The 24,593-nt window shown below is 40.5% G+C and overlaps 1 protein-coding gene across 1 annotated transcript in view; it reads right to left on the bottom strand.

The window, feature by feature from the left end:
- Nucleotides 1-7,185: 7,185 nt before the first annotated feature.
- The window catches only part of Map9 (microtubule associated protein 9), a 29,392-nt gene continuing 11,984 nt past the window's right edge, over nt 7,186-24,593 (bottom strand). Inside the window, exons 6-14 of the mRNA XM_028784550.1 lie at nt 22,422-22,515; nt 19,490-19,731; nt 17,663-17,733; nt 16,438-16,606; nt 15,613-15,702; nt 14,188-14,349; nt 13,917-14,062; nt 13,606-13,738; nt 7,186-7,361 (exon numbers count right to left, since the gene is read on the bottom strand). Coding sequence (XP_028640383.1) covers nt 7,239-7,361; nt 13,606-13,738; nt 13,917-14,062; nt 14,188-14,349; nt 15,613-15,702; nt 16,438-16,606; nt 17,663-17,733; nt 19,490-19,731; nt 22,422-22,515 — 1,230 coding nt within the window. The 3' untranslated portion in view covers nt 7,186-7,238. The remainder of the gene's footprint in view (nt 7,362-13,605; nt 13,739-13,916; nt 14,063-14,187; nt 14,350-15,612; nt 15,703-16,437; nt 16,607-17,662; nt 17,734-19,489; nt 19,732-22,421; nt 22,516-24,593) is intronic.

The raw sequence follows: 24,593 nt of genomic DNA, 5'->3' as shown, positions 1-24,593 counted from the left end.
TTAGTTTGCATGATTTGCTCAGTCACTTCTCTTGGGATTTTGCTCACAACCCTTTTCTTTACAGATGCATGCTAATCCTTCATGAGAGTGACTAGCCTTCTGTTGACTTACCCAGCCTGTAGATTATTAGACTTATAACCACTGGCACAGGTATCCTGGCTTACCTGTTCAGTGCCCTGCTTAGCTCCGGAGTATAAGCTATGTATAAGCTACATAAGTCCATGAACTTGACTTCATCCCTTCACAATTCTCAGTATCTAGGCTAGCCAGTGGTACACAGCCTATGTGTCTATAGGACACAGAGTCATGACTGACACACAGTCATTCTTATGTAGCATGGCAATGCCAGTTTTTCCACTTTGATTTGTTTAAAATAGTTAATCTTCCTTGCTTCACATCAGAGTAAGATTTAGTATTTTCACTTGTTTCATTTAACAAAGAAAATATTTGTTGGTTTGCCATCTAAAGCTCAAATTAGTATGGCATAATAAATACAGCTGGATAAATCTTTGCCCAGAAAGAGTTGTGTGGCTCTGCCTGTGGAACTTCTGAGGTATGACCTCTCTGATCTTGGAGGGAAAAGGTAGTCATGCCATCAAACATTTGACGTGTGACAACACGACAAATTGTTATTGTTGATGTGTCCCTGTATGTAAAGGGTCCTGTAGCAGGCTTGAGTAGAAGAATTGAATGTTCCTTGCCTAAAAGTAAAAATCCAATTATTATGGGCTAAATTAAATATTGAACTCACACGGAAGCTAAAAAATAAAGTGGTTTAAAATGTATAAGTGTCTTGTACCAGCTATTTGGATTTAGTAATTTTTCTATCTGATTTAATTACCTGAGGTGTCTGTATAGACTCCTGACCAACAAATTTAATATTATAATACTTCCTGATTATTTACCTCTGTAGACAAGATGACTTGTGTCTGAATAAATGATAAAAGTATTTTAATGTCATGTAGTCCACTTTCTGTCTTGGATGGAAAACATGAATATGGAATATAGGAAGTAATAAAAAGAAATTATAGGAGAAATTTTACTTAAAATCTTATTTTTTCACCGCTTTAAGATACCATTTTTAACTATACCCATCTTAGTCTTACGTTTCACATGCTAAGATACTTCTAATATAAACTTGTAAGAACATAAAAACTATATGCATGAATGAGCTATCATATGAAATACCCTGTACACTTTCATCAGGGTAATAATAGATATCTCAAGAGCTTATCATTCCTATGGGAAAACATTGAAAATTCTCTCCTCTAACTTCTCAAAGGCACAAAGCATCATGGCTGCAGTCATCTACTGAACTAAGAGCCCACTGATGTTTGCTTCTGAGCAATTCCATGAACAATCTGATGAATAGTTTGAATATTTCTTGATATTGTGTAGATGGGATCTTCTTTCTGGTGACTGTTTCCTTTGCTGAACAGAAGTATTTTATTTAGACGTAGTTCAAGGGTTTTTTTTAAGCCATATTTTGCATCATCAAATCCTCAGTGTAGGAATTATATTAAAAAACAAACAAACAAACAAACAAACTAACTAACTAACTAACAAACAAGCAATCCTTTTATTGGCTATTGAAATGTTCAAATTCTTGTGAGAAGGTAAATGGACTTTAAGTCATATTGAGTATTTTGTTGAAGTTTGCCAAATTATCAGTAAGCTCGATTTGCAGGCTCACACCTTTGAGATTTGAGAGGACCCCTTCACTCTTCCAGCAGGTGAGGTACATCCCTCAAAAAACTCAGTCTTGTCAGCCAGTATATGCCTGAAGGCAGGAAGCTGCACCTGTTGGGAGACTTCACCTAGTCTCCAGGTAACACTTACTTCTGTTAGTTCTAGCTGACCAATGACTGCCCTACAGCTGTAATTCTTGATTTAGAATTTAGCTTCCTTAGAGTTCACAGACAGGTAAAATGATGGCAAATGTAGCTGACATATGTAGTCAATGTCACAGATGACTCTTACGTCTGAGGCAGAGCACCTACTGTTGAGTGTTCCTCTCACTTTGTATCAATTTATAGATAAAGAGTGACATATCAGTCACCCACTCAAGTTCCCAAGGTGACACTCTCCCAGCTCATATGAGGCAGTTCATGGCCAGAGGTGACTGACTCCACAGAGACTCTGGCCACATTCTCATGGCTTCCCTGACAGACACAGCCCATAGAATGTGCCTATCAGAGAGCTCTGGATCACATGTGCACCTCTGGCACATCAGTTGAGAATCTCTGGAGGGTGTAGGAGAGAATGAAACCTGGAAGCCTCATGTGTCTGTTTCATTTGGACCTTCGAAGGTCTGGGCTGAGAGTTGCGCCTGTTTAGTAGATATGGCTAGTGATATTTAAAAGTAGTTTTACCCTGGCTACTATTGGCTGTTGCCAAGCTCTCTCCATTCTCCCTGTGCTATCTGCCCTTCAGGCCCATGGTCTCTATTACTGCAGCTATCTACACATTAGTCATATTGCGTGATGGGTTAGAAAGACAGCCAAAACTAAAATGAAATTGCATTGTCAGAAAACTAGTGGTGGAAGTGGACAGAGAGAGATGGCTTACAAGTGAAGCAAATCGAGGACTGGAAATGTGACTCAGTTGAACATTTGGTAAGCTGGAAGAGGCCCTGGGTTCTATTCTACACACACACACACACACACACACACACACACACACACACACACACTGAAGATGTAACATGTGTGACTTCATAGTGGAGAGGAAAAAGCTTAGTGACATAATATACAGGGAGAGGTGACATACTGTGTAACCAGAAGCCTGAGTCTCTACATTTGCAGCACTGATGACCTTACTTTAAATGATTCAAATGACCCGTGATGACTTTTCGCTTCACAGAAGGCCTGTAGCAGGGAGGTCCTCTGTCTAAGACCTCTATTCCATAGCTTAAGGGGGCTTCTGACATCCTAGTACTTACCTTAAGTTTTGTCATTTTTTTTTTAATTATCTAGATCCCAAGAGGTTCACCATCATTATTATGGATGTTTACTTCAAAGATATGGGCTACATGCTTATGACAGTTTAAAGGAACAAATTGATCAAAATTAAATTGTAGGTAGAGCATAAAAATAATTAAAGGAATATTAGTGTGGAAATATGTCTTTGATTAATTGTTTAATAAAAATTTCAGTTACCAAACTGTGGCTTGATCTCATTTTATTTCAATGATCAGATACCCATTATAAACACATACATATATGTATATACATGTAGATAACATGGAAGACAGAGGGAGAGGCGAGAGACAGAACCAGGAGTGAATAGGAGCTCCTTCCTTCATCCCCTCACGCCCAGTATCACTAGAGAACTCACTAGAAAATAGTCAGGTGAGTGGACATACCATATTAACCACAGTTACTGTGGAGAGATGGAAACATGCTGACCTCACTCATCTGCATTTTCCAATCACTTAGTAATATTACTAATAATTAGTAATCATGTCACATTTGCAGTCCATACAGTAAAATCAGTTTCATATCCAAACCTTAAGTTGAAAATCACTTCCTGTCCACCATTCATTTTCAGTGAAAGATAATATCAACATGACATAATTTATCTTTAGCTCAGAAATAAACACACAACCCACTTACTAACACCTGGTATACAGCTAATTATAACACTCAATAAACTAAACTGCAAATGGCTAACTTGAATAAATTAAGTATGAAACAAAAATGTATTACTAAGGAGCAGGCATTAAATGTATCTCCCCAATAATCCCAAAGACACCCTAAATTCAGCACCACGAATTTCACATACTCTGATTAACCTTATACAATTACCACTACGTGTAGCACAACATTCCAAAAGAGCGATATCACATGACATGTTTAAGTAAAAGGGCTTGGCAAAGCCTCCAGTTCCACACCCACAGAGCACTTCACTATTCTATCAGTCAGTGTAACTAGGAATGAGGAAAATCAATAACATATTTGCTTTGTGTAAAATGGACACATACAGGTTTTAAAATGCCTTTTAGTACAGTACAATTGAACTAAGAGTCAAGTAAATTAGGCAAGTTTGGTTCCTGTACTATCTTCATTTTGGAGAAAAATTTTGACTACATGCACTTTCCCCTGTTCTGTGAAACCTCCTGTCTCGGTTGTTTCTTAGGCCATGACTTAGGATTTAAGTGCCACTATTTTCTCATAGCAGTCTGAGAAGCCAAACAGCTGTTTCTCCTGGAAGGCTGGGGAGAATGGGAAATGAGAGACAGTAACAACCAGCTCAGGAGCAATAACCGCAGTTCAACAAAGTTGGGGTGAGCATTTTAGCAGATCACAACTGTGGGAAGATGGGCCAAGAGCCTGCTCTCAGCCTGAACGATAACACGAAGCATTTGAGATTGGCAAATATAAAAGTGTTGGGCATCAGATGATTCAACATAGAAATAGAGTCTAGTCCAGATTGAGTACAGCTCTATCACTCCAAGGAACATCCAACTGTGGCTATTAGGCTCCTACAAGGTAGTGCTTTGTCAGTGAAAACATCAGTAAACACAACAGCTATCATTACAATCTAAAACAACTAGTGAACCAGAACCTTCAAGTGTGACACACAGGCTACCAGAATACTATTACACCCCTTAAGGAAAAGTAAACTCTTCTAAAGTGCCGTTTCATTCCTTATGATGTGTGTGGTATCCTTTTGCTACTATTATGGAACTAACCTTCATATCAAGAGTTTTGTTTTTTATTATTATAAATTTATCTATATTGCTATTTGGTACTTTTTAAGGAAATAAAGCAAAGTCTTATTCCTTAAAAAGGCAAACATATTACGAGGATCTGACCAGGTTTGTTTCTTCCCTCTGTAATCCAGACTGCCATATTACAGAGTTGGATGTTCACCCACTCTTCAAAGCCCTGCTTTATTTTTACTGCAGTAAAAAGGGTAATCTTACTTAACTAGATAAATTCCACACAGTTGTGGAAAAAACTATTATTTGCTCTATAAATATACCCATCCTAATCACATTTGAGGAAATGACATTTGGGCCCATTGGGCCCATCTTCATTGGTTACTTCATCCTCTTTAGAAGCAATCTCAAGAAACCAGTATTCAGGTGTCTTCTCAGAGGGTCCTGTCCCAGGCAGTGCTTGACTGTGACCAGCACATCAAACATGGCCCAGAAAACTGAGTTCTTCTGTATGCTAAAAAAGGTATGCCAAATGAGACTACTCTTCTGCTCACCCCACACTGATCTGACTTCCATGGAGTGGGGAGATATAGTAAATAAATGACAATGATGAATATTTATGGAGTCCTTATGTCCCAAATACTTTAGCTAACTTAAATCGCCATTCAACATGATCTAGGAGCTAATAGGAGTAAAGAACACAACACTATAGACAATGGCTGGAAGTGGGAGTACACACCTGGTGTGAAATCACAGCATGCACACCTTGGGTTTCTGATCCCTAGAAGCAGCTATACCGTTGTCGGATCTTTCTTTGAGTTCCTTACAATGTGCAAACATTTTTTTGTAATCACTCCCAATTACTTCAGTACAAGAAGCCATTATCACTCTATGCTGGCAGGCTTGATTGTTTATGATTGTAGGAAACCACGCAAATGTGAGTCCTGAATCCCAGACAGACAGCACACTGCTGATAATCTTTCAGTAACCACTCCTGGCAGTATACACATCTGTAGATGTCTTGTGATTCCATCTGCTCTGTTATGCTTTGAAGCAGCTCATGATATCCTGTTTTGTGCCTGAGTGCTTCTATATGCTAAAAGATGTATGCCAAATGACTACTCTTCTGCTCACCCCACACTCATCTCACTTCCACCGAGTGGGGTGCTCAATACTGATCAGTGGGTCTTACACAAGCTGTTGGCTTTGTTGACACTCATCAGATGTTTGATGAACATCTTAAAACCCATCAATCCTCATCTCATTTTATAGATGGAAAGGGGCATGTCTCACCAACACTGCCTGACTTTACACCCTTGGGAGTGACAAACTGTTTGCAAAGTTGATGAACAAAGAAATCAGGGCCACAGTGCTGAAGTCACTTGGGTTTCAAGGGAGATGTTGGGTTCTGGTCCCTACCACTCACAGGTTGGTTGCATGGCAAGTTAGTTTGGACTTTCTAAGTCTCAGTCTTTTAATCTGCACAATAAAGCTAATAATACCTACCCTGAATAGTTGCTACAAAGTTGACAAAGATCCAGCAGAGATGATACAAGAGCTAAGAGAACAATAGCAACTACGTTTTCCATTGATTGTCTCTGCATTGCATCATTGCCTACAGCAGCTGTTTTAAGAGATGGTCAGTCTAGTTTAGGACCAGTTGATACAGGAAGAAGCAGAGGTCAAATAAATAAATAAATAATAAATAAATAAAGGATCTTGAATATTTTTACAAATTTACTTTCTTATTCAACTGCTTCGAAGTGCAAGTTGAACCACTCTTAATTAGTTAAGAAAGTGGAAGTTAGTTTCATTACCTTTATAACTTTAGTCTAGAAAAACTTTGATAGTCACCCTGAAGTTTTCACAACTACTCTATAAGAAACCACTACCATCAAACTGATGCTTTTTGGTGTCAATCAAATAATAAAGAGATTGAGATGGGCCTTAGGAAAAAACATTCCAGAAATGAGCCCATTATAGAAGTGGCTATGATTGTCAGGTAAGCCTCATATAGGCAACACACACCAAGATTAAACCCAAGGGCAAAATTCTTAACTAAAGTGACTGACTAGAGTTCTGTGGCCTCAACTGACCGAGTCTCTAACTTGCACAGCAAAGATACTTCTCTGAGATAAAGAACTGGAGTTAGAAGAGATAACATGTCCATACTCTCCAGGGACCTTCAATGCCCAAACTGCACTCCAGAAGCACACGCTTCCACAGACTGAATCATCTCTATGACTGTGGTATCTAGCTGGCATTCTTTCATTACTGGGATCAAACATGCTTTAAAAAGACTCAGAACTCAGTGACAGTGACCATGCATTGCCTCACTCCAGGAGCAGTCAGGACACGACAAAGCTTCATGCATCTGGATTGTCCCAGCAATCGGATGAGAACACTTCAGAAGATGTTTCCACTGATCAAACTACAAAGTATCTCTTTCATGCTCCAAAGAAGCTCCTGCAGGGAAGTGAAATAGAGTCTTCTAACCACAAATAATGAGACGACTTGCTTTAAATCCATGGGTAAAGTAGGTGAACTGAAAAAAAAAAATCAAGAACCAGAAACGTCAAAATACTTTTGAGGACACAGTTCTGCTTGGAGGGCTCCATGGTGGGTGTGTCTCGCTCTCAAGGAAGGAGTGGCGCTTCTTTTGTTTCCGTTCAAGTCTTTCTTGCCTTTCTTTCTTTTCCTAAAGGGGGGGAAAACCAGAAAACTCTAAGGTTATATATACTATGAGAACTTGTTATTATATCAGATTGTTAGAAGAAAATAATTCATTATAAGATCGATGTATACAATTAAATTGTTTAGTTAGTTATAAAGAACAAGTAGTTAGGAAATATTGCTGTTTGTATGACTATATATAGTTTTACGATTAATTTGTAATAATGTCACATTTTGGGTTTTTTTTTTGTTGGTGTTTTGTTTTTTGAGAGAGAGTTTCGTAAAGCATTGTCTAGCAGCAAAATCACTACATAGTCTAGGAGGACTTATTTCTAACCCTCCAGCGTCCTGCCTTCCCAATTGCTGGGATTAAAAGAGTGAACCATCAAGCCTGGCTTCACCCTACTTTTTAAAATGTTGATGGTATAATAAAAAATATGTCCAACTAGTCATAGAAGCTTACACATATAAACCTAATATTCAGGAGCCCCAGGTAGGATTACTATGAATTTGAGGCTAGCATGGTCTACCTAGCGAGTTTCAGACACCAAGTAGATGATGGTGGTGGTGGCGGTGATCATAGGGAATGGAGAAGAGGAGGATAGGAGGAGAAAGAAGGATGAGGGTAGTGACCAGAGGTAAAGTTCTTAGTTTAGGGATACATACATTATCCCAGTTTTTGGGAAGCTGAGAAAGGAGTATCATAAGTTGGAGGCCAACTCTGTTTACACAGCAAGACTGTGCTCCAGAAACCGAAACAGAAAATCTCTGAGTGTGCAGTTTTATAACAAACATTGTGATTAGGAAAAGTTAGTGGTGGCCTTTGGGTAACACATTTCCAGAAGGAGACCCACAAGAACCATGTCTGACTGTGCCATGGCAACACAGGACATCACAGATGCCCAAAGATCTAGTCTCATGTTTTGTTATTGAATGTGAACACATTGTAAAACAATTCGTTGCCTTTGCTGTGATTTCTTTTGTTCAACTATTTGATTTATCTAACTGCATAGATAACAGTGCTTTTCATTTTTAGTAGTTTGGGTATTTTCAAATGATATAAATACTGTCCTTGTGTGTTTTATTGATGTTATTTGGAGTGTTAGGTTTTACAGGATGTATTAAGAAACAAGCCAGCCTCAGAAAGCAGTGCAATATATTAAGAACACATGAGTAGCCACTGAGCAGGACCGGTTCTCAGGCTCTGTGTCAGCTCCCTCAGCTCCCACATCACATCTTCCCTCCCCAACCTTTCCACTATTTACCTATGTTCAGTTTCACTGATCAACCTTCTATTTTCTTAAGCAGCTGTGGGCACTGACCTGCCTGCCAGCATCCACACTGAGTCTTAGGTTATGATACCTTGATGATTTCAATTTGATAGCATGGCTTTATTCCTTGATGACTCTGAGCAATTAAAGGTTTAGTAAGCACGTCAAGACCTGAAAGACTGGATAGACACTGAGTTTCATTTTACTTTGGTTTTGGCAATTGCTTGGAATTTTCTGTTTACTCCACTAATCCTTTCAACATTTTTATTTCCTGCTTTGAAGCAAAGCTTTGAAGTCTAAATATCAAAGGCATTAGTCAATAGCAAGTCTCCTGCTACCACTAATGTGTGCTGCTCCTCACATATCACATCCTCTGAGGTTCCTATGGAGCTTTTATTCTTCTGGCATCGTGATACCTTGATTTTTGTTCCTTCATTCAAATGGCAAGTAGTCACCTTCTACTTGGGGTCAAACTCAGAATGCTTATCAATGCAAAAACACAGATACATACACTTTCAAATTGGACGGGTGTAAAACAAGTAAATTAATAACATAGAATCCAAAATTGTGTGAGTTTCTATGAAACAGAGGATAGAGGAGCAATGCACGTCTGAGTCCACAGAGACGTGGATTAAAGGAGCATCCATCTGAGCTGACACATGTTGGCAGGAGACAGGGTGTGGGGACTCACTGGGGAAGAGGTTTCAAGCAGAGAGGTGCCAAGAGTCATAGCTCAGAAAAATCTGGGAAAAAGTTGGTGATGTCAGAAGAAACAACACCAGCCAATGGGACCAAGTCATGAGGACAGGAGAGTCATACCAGATGGGAAGGGACATAAGTAACAGTACACCATGGTACTATCCTGAATTCAGGTGGTAAAGGATTGTAACTAGGGACAAATACTGGAGAGTATTAGGAGGACACAGAGGAGCACTGTGTGTGTGTGTGTGTGTGTGTGTGTGTGTGTGTGTGTGTGTATTTGTGTGCATTTGCGCACACATGCTACCATCACACAAGAGCAGTGAAGCAAGTGTTACAGCACTTGGTGGCAGATCCAAGAACTTTTCTACTTTGGTTTCGCTGGAGACAGGGACAAAGCAAGGGAGGAAGGGGCTTGGCAGAGTATGTGAAATCCCAGAAGTGTCCACCAGCTTTCTAGCACGTTAGAAAAGTAAAGACAAGCAGAATACTAGGAACCAGAGCTGGCAGGAGCTGCTGAGTAGAGTGTTCATTACTTCACTTTTATTTCTGATTAAGTTCCAGGACATGTGAGGCAGAAAGAATGCAGCTTCGCAGAGAGGAGAGATAGAGTATTTCTATTTTATTGGTTGAAAAGAGGATTAGAGGCTGTTGTAGAATATTTGATCACATTGTAAAACCTGAGATTGTGCTATTTGCTGAAAAAGAAACATTTCTAGTTGTGGTGTGTTGGCCCTCAGCACACACCTCTGCTGGAATACAGACACGGTCTTAGTACACACTTTTAATTCTAAACAATGAAGGTAAAGTTAGTTTGTAGAAGAAAGCATCCATGTTTGAAACTGATATCTAATTGAGTGTCATACAAATTAATAAATTGGAGAAAGATGTGACAGAGCAGGATATGCCTAACTCACAAGAGGAGAGGAAAAGAGAGGCTTCTTAAGAGAGCAGTGCAGAGAGAGGAGAGAAGAGAAGAAGCAGTTTTATTGAGACAGTTGTTTATAGACAGGCTGCAAAGAGAGAATAAGCTAGAAATGGGTGAAGATGGAACAAGCCAGAGGATGAGAAGGAGCCAGAAGACTAGAACAGATTGCCAGAGTTAGTTTGAGGCCAAGCAGAGCGATTCAGGGGAAGGCAAATACAATCAGTCAGCTTGGAGAGGAGTTTGAGACAGAACAGCTGAGTTCAATCAGCCAGCCAGAGCTCAGAAAGAACTAGACAGGGTGAGCTTATTCAGCAGTAAATCTCAGAGGCTAAAAACATTCAAGGCCTAGATAAGATGGTACACAGGTTAGAAGCTTCCAAGACTAGGCCTAGGTTAGCAGATGCGGCAGTAAGCAATTACAACAGGAGTCTAGAAGGCACGTTTAGTAGTGGCATTTCTTCTTATCACTAAAGTGTTATACTTCTTTTGAAGAAAAGTCTATCTAGGTGTTAATACAAAATCTACACATTCATCTAGATGCATTTTACTTGGTGTCTGAACAGCACTTGCTCTTCCATCCCGAAACTTAGATTGCCTCTCTGTTTCTGATTCTCTGCTAAGACCAAATATTCAGTTCTTTCTTTCTGGCTTTCTTCTATGACTCAGAAAAGCAGTGGATCCCATGAGGCCCTTAGACAACCTTGTCTCTGCAGGCTGACAGCTTGGGGAAGACACCAGAGTGGATGTTGGTTGTCTGCGTCTTTCATCAGTATATATGAAGGTTGAGAAGCATCACGAGAACAACATGGCAATGTAAGAGCTCCATCTGTAGACAATATTTCTAAGTCAAGAAAAGTGAGGCAAGGTCTTAACACACAGCCCTGCTCCTGAGGATGTCTGCATACTTGATTCTTCTACTGAAGCAAAAAGGATTCGTTCAGAACCTTCTGAAGAAAAGGCTGTCATTGCTTCACCTGATACAGCTATGCTTCTTTTTCTCCAACCTATCTTCCAAGAGAAAACCTGAAACAAGTTTGACCTTACAGGTAGGATGCTGAAAATCCAGGAGTAGTAGTAGGTAATTCTTACCCTCACTATCAAGTAATGGAAGTCAACAATGTTATAATAAGTAAAAGAATTTGGAGATGTTTTCTATCAGTTGTGGGAGTCTGGGCTCCTTCCTTCCCTTCACCATAGTTGTTCTGCCAGCAGAAAGTTTAAACAGCAAACTCGTGAGCTGGAGAGCGGGGTCAGTAGTGTGCTGCATGTTCACGTTGTGGGGTGCGTCCCTGGGTGAAGCTTTACTGCATGGTGTGATGTGCTAGTAGCTCTTAAGGCTTTGAGTCAACACACTGAATCTAATAGTGAATCAAAACTCTGGAGTGCTCAGGAAGGGACCGCTACTCCAGTTTCAAGGAAAGATGGAAATAAAATGGAAAATTCAAACTTTGAAATTTAATTACCCAAGGACATCAGCAGTAACATAGATCATTTGATAATGGAAGTAGTCTAACATTTAAAAAAAAAAGAATCAGGCATTATGTAAGAGTTTAACTTAAAAGATCATCACAAAATACCAACCTCTTCATTCAAATACCACACTTTTTCATGTTTTATTTTTAAAGATAGGGTCCTACTGTAAGCTAATACTGACCGTCTAATTTTGTTGTTTCCCTACATGGAATTGTCATGAAGCAGTACAAGAGTCCACACAAACTGGCAAATGATGTTTGCTTCTCCAGGTCAAGACTGCTGACCTGGAAAGAATGGACACCTTTCCATCACTAGTTTAAGGTCGTTTCTATCCGAGAGCTTTGGGCTGCATTTCCTGGAGACTTGGCCTAGGTTGGTCATGCATGACTATTCATTTTACTCCTAAATGCTTTATCATGTCCTCTGTGTTTAAGTTGGTCTTGTGCACCGTAGGGAGTGCTCATTCTAAAATGTGCATGAAAAATAGAGAAGCCCAGGGAGAAACTCTGTGAAAGAACTGCAGTGGGGGTGGGGATGATGTGATGGGGAGGTATCACTCAAATACACGACACATGAAGCCCAGCAATGGAATTGCCAGTACTAGAAAAGTTACATACATAATGAGACCGGCCAGTGGAGCACAAGCTCAAGAAACAGAGGCCCCAAGGCAGGGACAGATCCAAGACATGAGCTCTTGCTCCACCAGGAGAAGATGTGACAAATTCTTGGGAAAATTACATTGGAATCAAATTTCTTGTCATGCATGAAAATAACATGAAGGCAGGCAGGGCACATGAAAAGATATATCGGAGCCATAAAAGAATGAGAGAGACTTGATAATTTCAAACTATAGGAGGGTCTTTTCACCTAGGTTTGAGAATCAGAAGTCAAAAGAAAAGACTGAGAAATCCAAAATAAAACTGGGACTGACACAGCCAGCCTAAGACACTAGTAAGCAAACCTGACAAAGCAAGAGTAGAGTGGGTGGAAAAGCTGCATCTTTTAACAGAAATTATGAGAAAATTTCCCTACTACAGAGGCTTCTAGAATCAGTAAGAAAAAGGCAATCCAATAGAAAAAAACGAGTGGGTCTATAATGCGACAATTTACAGAATATACATTCCTAATACATATTTATAAATGAAAACATGTTCAAGTTCAGTCTGAGATATGCAAGTCAAAACAAAATAAAACAAACAAAACCCTAATCTGATGCTTTTAGACAGTTAAGTCAAATAGGACAGAAAAAAAAAAAAAAACCCCAAAACCCTGCTAGATGGATTGTGGAGAGATTTCATACGTGACCTATTCATAAGAATGCCATCTACTTGCTCAAAATATAATATTCATGGGTTTTATTTATTTAAAATTGAGAAAATTAGTATTTGTTTTAAAATAGAAAACTGGTTTTGCTTGACAGTACCGTACATCCAACCTCACAGTTGATTCCTTTCATTAAACAAAGCCTACATGAACCCCGCTTCGCTAGCTCACTAGCACCATCAAGAGTATAAGAAACAGACTATGTTCCTCACCATTAACTTCAGTACTATTGCATGCAATGGCTCACTGCATCTATAAGACTCTGTATCCTCCGTGCACTTGTCTGCTTTCTACGATATCAGAAGCATGAAGCACAGACATTAGAAGGGGTGTGATGGGAAGGGGCTGAGGCAGGGATGCAGGCCTAGAGCATCACAACTGGTGCAAGCTTAGATGCTTCAGTGAAGCTCAGAAACGAGGAGAGAAATGAGAGGCCATGGGGGAACCTGATCTGCAGGCGAGGAAAGGCTGAGGTCAACGGGATACACTTCAGGAGGAAGAAGACTGGAAATAAAAAGGAGAAAAGGAATAAAAAGTCAGTTAAAAGGTCAAGTTCATCTGCACGTAACACATACCAGCCACTTTTCATATTCACTGATGGCTTGCTTGTCTTTGTCTTTCTTCTCTGCTCTTTTCAGCTCTTCCTTTCTTCTCTCATTTATTTTCTCCTTTTCCTTTTGCTTGAGGAGAGCTTCCTTTTTCTCACTCCTGTGTAGGAGAACATGAAACACTGGGAGGTTAAAGCAGAGTATACCCCTGCGATGCCCTCCTGCAGCTTTGAAAGCAATGAGGTTGAGAGGCCTGAGGAGATCTGTAAGCAGTAATTCCTAGGGATGCCTCAAGCATTAACCTGAAACTACCGAACTGTGCACTGTGGGAGAATTACCATTTTTCAAAAGCAGTTACACTGTCTTTCTTTTTCTCAGCAACCGCTTCCTCTTCTTTCTGTTTTTTCGCTCGTTCATATTCTTTCTCCCTCCTGGTCTTCTCTTTGAGGTATTCTAGCTTTTTCTCTTTCCATTTTTCAAATGCCTAAAAAAGTTCAGAGGGACTCTCTTACTTGCCATGGCTTTTCTGAGGTCAGCCTGAGTACAAGAAATCCTGCATTCAAGCCCAGCACTGCAGGGCACCGAGAGCAGTCGGCCAGGGTCACTCACTTGCAGGGCCTCGCCTTTCCTCACGGCATTTTCTTCTTCTGTTTTCTTCTTGTTTTTTTCCTCCAGCCTCTTTTTTGCAGCTATTTTCTTTGCTTCCTTTTCTTTCATAGCCTTCCAGGCCTCAAATGATGCCAATGCTTCCTCTCTCTTAGCAGCTTTTTTCTATTTTGATTAAAAAACAAAACAAAACAAAACAGCATACAGTGATGTGTCTACACAGGAGTGCAAGCCTAGACATAAATATAGAAGTATGTATTTGTTGTTAGTGTCCCAACAGTTATCACACAAGGAAGCTACAAAGCAGTTAACTTATTCAGAATGATTTGGACAAGTTGATCTATGAAAATTGTTACTCCAATCATTCCCTGCTTTTTACAGTGTCAAAGCACTTATCACGTTGACCTACTTAGTATTCATGAGGAAGAAGCATCTAGTGATCTTGGGAGGATGCTAAATAAATGTTTTCAAATAAACTACAGCAGGCTAACTGGTCCTATAAAATGTTTAATAAAACAATATCATGAAAGTTAAAAGATTATAAACTAAGGTAAGTTGCCCAAGGCACACTGGGTGCGATGGTTTGTTTGATCCCTGTTTTGATATTGAGGCAAAATTTTCCTTTAACATGAACATAAACCAAACGTTAAATAAGGGAATCACACTGTAAAACATGGAGGGGCTATACTGAGCTGCTGTGTTACAAACATAATGAATTCACTCTCTAACCTCATTAAGGCCAATATTGGACCTCGAATACTGTTCAACCTTAGAAGACCTAGATCATATCATAGAGGTGACATAATTCAGAAGCAAGAGAACCTAAGGACACACAAAGCAGAGCTAATAGCACAAAGGCACTCAGAGGCACTGCCACTGGAAGCCACTGCATGAAGAACTGCCTGGCCCCAGGGCTGCTCATTTTAGGAACACTTCCCTGTCCACCTACTTTAGCATAGATCAATACTGTGAAGAGAAGAAGATCCGAGGGCTCTCAGGTAGGTGAGAGGAACAGAGCGAAATCACACCGAGGGCAGGACAAGAGTCTTGGGCATGAAGAGGATTTCGGGTCAGAGGGCATAGCAGGGGTTAGAAAACAGAACAGGAAAACTGAAAGCCAGTGTATAGCAATTAAGTTCTTGGCTAAACTCTAATTAAAGTCAATTTCTGTGACCGAATCTGTTGGTCACACAAATACTAAGTTCACAGCCAGTCCTGCTGTTTCTAGCCTATGCATATAAACCTTAGAATGCATGTGTTTTTATGTAAAAGTGAAATTAAGCCCAAGCAGAAAAAGATGAAATCAGAAAGCAGTTCCTTAATATATACATTTTATCACTTAGAAATAGTTCATTCACTAACATCAAATATCCGGAGACATTTTACCGATGTAAACTTCTATCTTTTGTGATTCTATTTTTGTGATACCTGTTCATTTTGGATCCTCAAGTTTTCACTTTCAATTCTTTTTATTCTGTGCATTTCATGTAAATATACATTTTTCTTTTCTAACCACTCCTATGAAATTAAAGAAAAAAAGGTTATAGGATGCTATAAGGTGTCCAAATGCCATAGAATTTTTATCTTCTTCTAAAATATTTGTTGAAGGTTTAAAAAGGAAACCACAAAATTAGTATGTTTTATCTAAAGTAGTATTCTCTTTTCAACAATATTGTAAAATATGAAGATGAATATTGCTGCTTAAGAAAATCATATGTGTATCATCTTTTAGTTGCAAGACTTAAATGATTTACTATAATGTTAAAATATATCAATATTTACACTGAAATTCAAGTGTAAATTATTCCATAAGAGATTATATTTCATGTAACAAAACAAAAAGGATTTTTCTTGAAATTGTGAAAAAAAAAGGAAAATTTTGATCTGGAAATCTAGCAGATTCTCAGGAAAAAAAAAAACTTAAAAAAATTTTTTTTGCTGATCATGACCAACATAAACTTTCATAAGAACAGAATAAAATACATGTAGATTTTACAACAGACTGGCTTTAGCTATATTTCTATAATACAACCGTATCTCCTCTTTCCGCAAAAACACTATTTTTGTATTTTCAACAAAATATGGCAGCAAACGAGAAAATCCCTTGGGAGTTCTCACATACTTGTAAGGAAAAAATCTCTCTCCCAATGACAGTGAGTGTCCAGCCATCATTGTGGACGGCCACCTTACCATTTGATGGGCAGGCACTGTGGAAATGATTGATTTTCATTTAGGAAATACTTCCCCTTTTACCTGATAAACAGCTGCCCTTATGTGATCAGCCTTGTCTGGCTCTAGGCTCTGCTTCCGTGTCGGCTTCTGGTCTAAGACTTTCAAACTCCCTAAATAGTGAGAGGAGGCAGCTGCAGACGGACTTCTTTTTGTGGGACCGGATCTCTTTAAAAACTCAGAGGTCATCAGCCTGGAACGTTCCAAACACACCAAGAGCATGTGTTAGAACTGCACCTGGCAGTTATCTAAAACTGTATTCTAAAGTCAGGTGTGGCACCTCACACCTATGTGCCCTACTCATGAGGCTGAGACAGGAGGATTAACAGGAGTTCAAGATCAGCCTGGTGTGCACAGTGGGTTCCAGGCTACCCTGGGCTAGGTGTAGGAACCGGTCTCAAATAAAATGAAACAAAATTATGACTGGATGTAATGATTTATAATTGCTTGGAAAATAATCCAGTCAAAGGAAGTCATGTTTGCTTAGTTCCACTCAACATAATTTAAACTTTAGAACTTTGAACTACAGTTTTCTTCTTGGGTACTTATAAAGCCTTTTAAAGAAACATGACCAGATCTCAAATCACATGAAAATTACCAACCAGGAAGGTTTTATTCAGCCTTTGAATATGTCATCGTATTATTCTGTTACTTGATATGCTCTAACTATAAATTTAGAAGCATAAGATCCTATATTTTGGGTATATATGGGAAGCTCCAGCCTGCCTTCTTTCTTGGTGAATAAGGTTTACTGCATGGTGAACTAGTTCTCATCTGCATATTCCTCATCTGCCCTGAACTCACAACAATCCTGTTCCAGCCTACAGAGTGCTGGGTTATGTGCCAACATGCTTAACTTTAAATTTTTATAATTTTAATAAACCCATTTTGCCCATGAAAACTGTCCAACTTTTCTCATACTTGAAAAAAAAAAACACTTAACAGGAAAAAAAGTGGTTATTTTCATCTTTACAGCCATTTATACATCCTGCTCATGAACACAGGAGCTGTACAGCCAGACTGTGGAAACATAAAAACACAGCTGGAGAGGAAAAACTGCACGAAGACTGCCTAAAATAAGGACTTTTCTATAAAAGAGTTAAACCAACACAGAGTTTCCTCATAAAGTCTCCATCCCAGCTGACAACGGAAATGACTAGAAAAAATCCATGGCAGCAAGTGGAATTTGTTACGTAGATTCTTGATTAAGGTGAGGTTTGTTAGAATTCGAGCCCATTCAGCGTTTTACCTGCCAGAGGCACTGGACACTCTGTTATTCGTTGTCTTTTTATTCTTCATGTTTCTCTCTTCATTTGTTTTCTGGATAGAAACACAGAAATGGATCACCATGAGGATGTCAGGCCAGTTGGGAAGCAAAATCTAGAGCAGTGGGTTTCAACCTTCCTCATGCTGTGGCCCTTCAACACAGTTCCTCAGGCTGCTGTGACCCCAACCATAAAATTCTTTTCATAGCTACTTCAAAACTGTAATCTTGTTGCTGTGTGAATCATAATGTAAATATTTAATACGCAGATAGTCTTAGGTGACCCCTATGAAAGGGTTGTCTGACCTCAAAGGGATTGAGACCAACAGGTTGAGAAGCACTGCACTACGTTGTCAAGGATTTTAGGCACTGACACAAGTCGGTATGCAGGATGGTCTCAAGGTTCCTATGCATCATAGGCACGGATGGCACCGTCACAGAAGTAATGTGACTCATGACACAGACAGCGCTGGGGACAGCGAGTGACCAGGGTGGGGATGAGGGGCTTCTCAGGTGAAGCTGGTCTGGGGTGGGCCCTGGAAGCATGACGGGGGCTGAGGGGAAAGTGGGGAAACAATGGGAAAAGCAAGTGTGTCTAGCTGCAGTTAGTGACGCACACAGAAATAGGATGCCGAGGCTTAGGAAGATGGGAAGAGAGGTGCATGCATTCAAGGATTTGTGAGCTCATCAGATGTACATGCTAAGGAGCATGGACGTCATCCTCATGCCCAGAAACAGCAAATAAACTGTACCAGGGGACTGTTGGGTTCAAAGTGGGAGGGATCACTCAGCAAAACAAGAATAAAACCAAACATCACCTCATAAGAATATGGCCTTGCTGTGGTATGTAAACTATGTATTTTAACTTAGATGTGCTCCTGATCTAACTTTCTATCTATATGTTATAACAGACTCTTGCTTGTTACATATAGTTCCCTGTTCCACACAGGTGGGGGTGGCCTAGCAGAACAGTGAGGGTGCCAACGTGAGCATAGCCCTAAACCCATGGTGCAAGGGTGCTTCTGCACTGCGGCTGCATGGGCTTCCCTGATACAGTCTGATCAAACTTTGGATTTCGCATTATGTTTGTATTTGTATTATGTCTGTATGATATAAGTGAGTTCTTAGCCACTCATAATGGCTAGGCATGGACATTACCCATCTGACGCTCTAATAGGTCAAGACTAAATTCAGAGGAAATAAAGACTAACAGTGCTGCACTGTACAATTTAAAGGTACAGTAGTCTATGATGTCCTATCATAGAGAATCACAGTTATTATACAAAACACAAATCTGTTCCTAACATTATAATAATGTTCCTGTCCTGACCATGGCCCTGCTCATCCACTGTGAAAGGGACAGACACTGAGAAACACTGGCCTGGCCTGGAACTCATTATGCAGCCAGAGTATTCTTCACACTGCTCATTAAAACTGTTTATGTTTTGAAGTGATAGTACAATTTCACCAGGGTAACAACTCTGTAGCTGTTCTAGACAGTTGCACTTTGTATGATATGATCTAAGGAAACTTATAAACTTACAGACACATATACTGTATGGTTCTGCAGTATTTTAAATTATATCACTGTGCCTGAGAGTTTCCAGTGAACACTTGGCTTCACTCTGCCAAGGGCAAACTTTCCTTGAACCTGAAAGTCAGTTGACTTGAGTAACATCTACTTGAAAATACAACTGCACTATCAAAGATGCTCTCCCTGGCTGACACAGAGGTGCAAAGACAGAAACAAGATACTGGATGGTTCTATTTCATGCGTGATGCTGCAGTGCCATGGCATACAATACTGCTTACCTTGGCTGGCTCTGATGGCTCAGTGGGTGTTATGACACTAGGGGATGTGGAGAGCAGTGGGTCAGTGGTGAGGTCATCTTCTGTAAATCCACCCTTCTCTCTTTCTTCCTCAAGGTCGTCAGCTGCCACCTGACCTTCCTTGGGCTTCTCAAGTTCAGGAGTAACACAGTTCAAAACTGAACTTCCTTCATTTTCATTTGATATCAAGGAATCCCAGACTTCAGTAGGTTCTTCATCGTGATCTGTTTGGAGGCAGAGTGACAGTGCTAAATCCTTCTCATTCCACAGCATGGATGACGGGTTCATTTACTCTCCTTCAAACAAGTACCGTACTTTCTAAAATGTTCTGCTCTTAAGTGAATGCATGCATGTGTGTGTGTGTGTGTGTGTGTGTGTGTGTAAAGTGCATGTACATGTGGCTATGAATGCGGACATTCTTCTCAGAGGTCATATGAGTCAAAGTCTCCAGCAGCTTTGAGATGCCTGACATGGGTGCTGGGAATGGACTTGGGTCCTCTGGAATAGCAGTAATACTACATGTTCTTAACAGCTGACTCCTTCTTTTGGACCGAGGAACTATACAGCTGAAGCTGTCCTTGAACCCCTGACCAATCTTCTTCTACCTCCCAAGTGCTGGTATTGTAGGGATGTGCTGTGATGCCTGGCTATAATCTCTTTTCTTACAAAATAAAACAAAGCTACCAAATTAAATTTGAACACACTTGATTTATGAATGCAAACATGCTTATTCAACTAACATTTCACAAGTCTCATACTTAGAAAATACAGAATATGTATAATTTGGATGGAATAATTACTCCCAAGTAAAGGAGAACATGTATGTGTAAATCAGGTAACTGAGACTGCACTACTCATTCATAAAGCCCATGTCTTTGAAGCTAAAAGAGCATGCCGGGAAGGCAGGAGGCAAACAGCCCATAGCACTGCTGGTGGTAGCAGTTCAGGTGAACTGCACAGGCAGAGAGAGAAGCACAGGGTGACTCCCATAGACTCATGTGTTTGAACGCTTTGCCCATAGCGAGAGGCACTATTAGGAGGTGTAGCCTTGTTAAAGGGTGTGTGTCACCGTGGAGGTGGGCATTGAGGGCTCCCATACTCAAGCATGCACAGCACAGTCTCTTTCTGCTGCCTGTGAATCAAAATGTAGAACTCTCAGCTCCTTCTCCAGCACCATGTCTGCCTGCACGCTTCTCCATCCTGATATGGACTAAACCTCTGAAACTGGAAGCTAGGCCATTAAGTGTTTTCCTTTATGAGTCGCCGTGGTCACAGTGTATCTAACATGCAAAAAAAAACCCCTAACTATGACACACAGATTCATGTAATTCATCTCAGAGATCTGGCCAGGGGCAGGCCATCTTCACCCCTTCAAGACGTGCCTCACATGAAGAAGGCACCAAGGGCTGGCCTGTGCATACTCAGGCCTCCTCATCAGTACTCCTCCTTGAGTACAGCCTCAAGCTCCACATCAGAAGACTAAGCTCGGCTTTCACAGAACTGCTTCTATGTATATGTACTCTATGACACTTTGAGACATCCAACAGAAGGAGTCAATAGTCCCTGTATGATAGCAGTTTTGATATCCACCAAGATCTAACTTCTAGTCACTGAAAAGTCTTAATTCTGCAGCTTTCATTATGGCTACTGGGGATGGGGTGGGGGAACTAAGTTTAAAAATCACTTCCTCGTCATAGTTGTTATGCTTCAATGTGAAGAGTGTCCATGACTGGATTCATTACTGCAATCTTTAGAGCTGTGAAAAGAAGCAGGGCTTCGGAGTGAGTCAGAGTCAAACTTCATGTCCACTGACCTGAGGTACGTGTCTCAAATCTTTGCACTTCAGTTTTTTGTTTTTTTGTTTTGTTTGGTGTTTTTTTTTTTAATCTGTAAAATGACAAAAATTATACTATATAGTAAGTACTTATCTAGGTTTGCCTCTCTGTTGCTGTGATAAAGCACTAGGCAAAACAACTTGGGAAGGACAGAGTTTATTTGGTTTACATGTCCTGATCACAGTCCACCCTCGTGGGAAGCCAGGGCAGAAGCTCAAGGCTGGCACTGGAGCAGAGGCCCTGGAAGAATGCTATTCCTTGCTTGCACCCCATGGCTGGCTCAGCTTATTTTTTTTATACAACTCAGGACCACTAGTCCAGGAGTGACATCACAATGGGGTGGTTCCTACCATATTAATTAATCAAGAAAACGAGCCACACGCTTGCCTACAGGCCAGTCTGGTGGAAGCATCCCCTCAACTGAGATTCTCCCTTCTGAGCCATGTCTAGGTGTGTGCCAGGGTGACTGAAACTAACCACTTAATGACTGCTAGCCACACACGGTGGTCTCTACGAACAGCACTTGCTTTCAGTTGCACTGAACTACACATGTTACAACGCTAAAAGGAGAAATGGCATTAACAACAAACATGTCACATTTAATAAGTGTTTTCTCTCACAGTGTTCTTGGGGCTCCTTATGTACTCCTAATTTTTAAAATTCTCACAACCATGGCCATCTAAGGATAATTCACATGCCCAGAGAGGCTTGCTACTCTGTCTATGTATCTATGTCTAGATAAAAAGGCCAGGTATTATGTTGTTATCTGCATTTCTAAAACAACACACAACAAATATGGGTTCATCTTAAATGATCTCCCAGTTGTTTTTAAGGGTTTGCTGGAGGCATAAAAACAGCTTAACACTTAATTTTCACAAGAGCCTTTTGAGACAGGAACTATAATACATTGGGGAATCAGAGGCACTGGGAAATGAACTTCTGAGTTCTGAAGTCACCCAGACAATTTCACAGTCAGAAACTCACAGAAAAGCAAACATACTTTTCCAATAAATATTCAAAATACAGGACAATAAGTAATACAGAGCTCACAAAGAAGGTATAGTAAGAGGTGTAACTACCTTTTATGGGCGCCTTTTCCTGAGGTCCTGGTGATGTGCAACCTCCAGGGCTTTCTTTGAGGGAAGATGAGGTCAGACTTTGTAAGAGCGAGTCCTATTAAAAAGTATTACCATATAAGGTTAGGCCTGAGGACACCCAGAGGCAAGAGAATTATTAACACTGTTGTTAGTTCTAGACAGTTGGCTCAAGGGTTAAGAATGTTTCCTGCTCTTCCATAGGACCCCAGCTCAGCTCCTAGAACCTATGTGAGCAGCTCACAACTACCTGTAACTTCAGCTCCTGGGGACCTGACACTCTCCTCTGCCCTGGACAGAACATGACAAACTCTCAGGAAGGAGAAACCAGGGACCAGTAAGATGGCTCAGGAGATAACATGCTTCACAAGCCTGACCACCCATGTGAGGCTGGAAGATTTTAAGTTTCACAAACTTGTCCTTTGTTCACCACAGGCAAGCCAAAGCATGCACAGGCGAACAGAGGCAAGGAACAAAAATTGTAAAGAGATGCAATGTAAAACAAGATGGAAATAAGAAAGAAAAGAACAAACTAACAAACAAAATAGATGGCACAGATATCTCTGCAAAGAAGACTCCAGTCCCAAATCTTTTTACTGGTGAACCTTCTAATTCAACTTTTCATAACTGTGTGATTCATAACAAACTTCTAGCAAATAAAGAGAGAAGACACAGACATAAACACAGTAACAGAAAATTCCACCTGACTAACATTCAAGCCTGATTACATCTTGAAAAAAACCTCATATAGCAATATCCTTAGTATACATACACATACACACACATATGGGAGGTTTAACAACAGAGTAACAGAGCAAATCACAAAAATGACAATGCCTTGATCAATCATGGTGTAAGCCAGGAACATGTATGGGTAACAGGAACAGCCATTCTGCACACAGGTACACACTCTGAAGAAAGGCAAGAGGAGGACGCAGAGAGGAAGCCAATGTCCCTACTCTCACCTCTTCAGTATCTGGTATAGTGAGGCAGAGGAGGTGAGTCATTACGTGAGAGCTTACAGAGATGAAGGGGATTGAAAACTGCTGTACACAGGGGACTGAGCAGTGAGAAGACAAAGGCTCCACACCCAAGAAAGAGAAGCCCTGCTCTAGCAACATGGGAAATGCCCCGAGAGTGACCTTAAAGGGTCAGAGTAGAGCAGGGAAACTTACAGCGAGCAGTAGGGGACATTTAATTGTTAAAAATAGTGTCCAGCAGGAGAATAGTTCACCATTATGGGTTATGTCAAGACAACAAGAATGGTGCCTCGAGACAGCCTCAGAGCACAGAAACACTCCATGACTTAAAGACAAGAAGTCCAACCTCAAACACCAACAGTGTGATGACAAAGCTGAGGAAAGCCTGGAGGGAAGATCAGTGCAGCTCTGAGGCAGTGGGGAGATGCTGGATATGCTCCTGTTAGACTTTTGTCATACTATGCTGCTACTTCCAAACTAAAAGGAGCACACACATATCAGTCATTAACGTTAGGGCATATGGAAATATTAATGTTAGGGCATATGGAAATACAGAGCAATACTTACGGTTAAGACTCCGTACCTATATAAACTGCCCTCTTCCCTGACTCATGTCACCCAGGGACCTTCATTTATAAGAACCGTATTTGCAAATGTAATTGTAGTTACAATTAAGGTATACTGTCCTAACTTCGACAGTATTTGTTTTAGGAAAAGAAGATGGATACAGAGGCACAGGGCCTGGTAATGAAGGCAGGGTGGTGTTATGATGCCTCTTTAGAGCAGGGAGGACCAACAGATGCTGGCACCAGAAGGTGCAAGAGGCAAGAAGAGAGGCCTCGTCTAGGGCATTAGAGAGGGTGGCCTGACACCTAGACTTCAGAACTACAAGAACAAAATTTCTCCTCTTGTCGGTCTCCTGGCTTATGGCACTTTAGTCCAGCAGTTACAGGAAACCAATCCCATATTCACTTGAGCAGATAATTGTATTAAACACATAAAATACTATTTGGATTCCTCTCTTGATTTTGTCAGAACAAATTAAGAATTAGCCAGAGGTCACTGTCAGCTCTAAAGAATACGTGACTCTGGGGTCTGACTTACGAGTGGAAATCCATGGACTGAGAGTCCTGAGGTCTATCCACACTACCTCTCTGAGCACATCTTTGCATGTGAA

The sequence above is a fragment of the Grammomys surdaster genome, unplaced genomic scaffold (assembly GCF_004785775.1).
Source record: "Grammomys surdaster isolate TR1022 unplaced genomic scaffold, NIH_TR_1.0 124211, whole genome shotgun sequence".
Classification (NCBI taxonomy): Eukaryota; Metazoa; Chordata; class Mammalia; order Rodentia; family Muridae; genus Grammomys; species Grammomys surdaster.
Note: the sequence above shows the minus strand (reverse complement) of the source record. Positions and strands in the feature narration are given on the sequence as shown.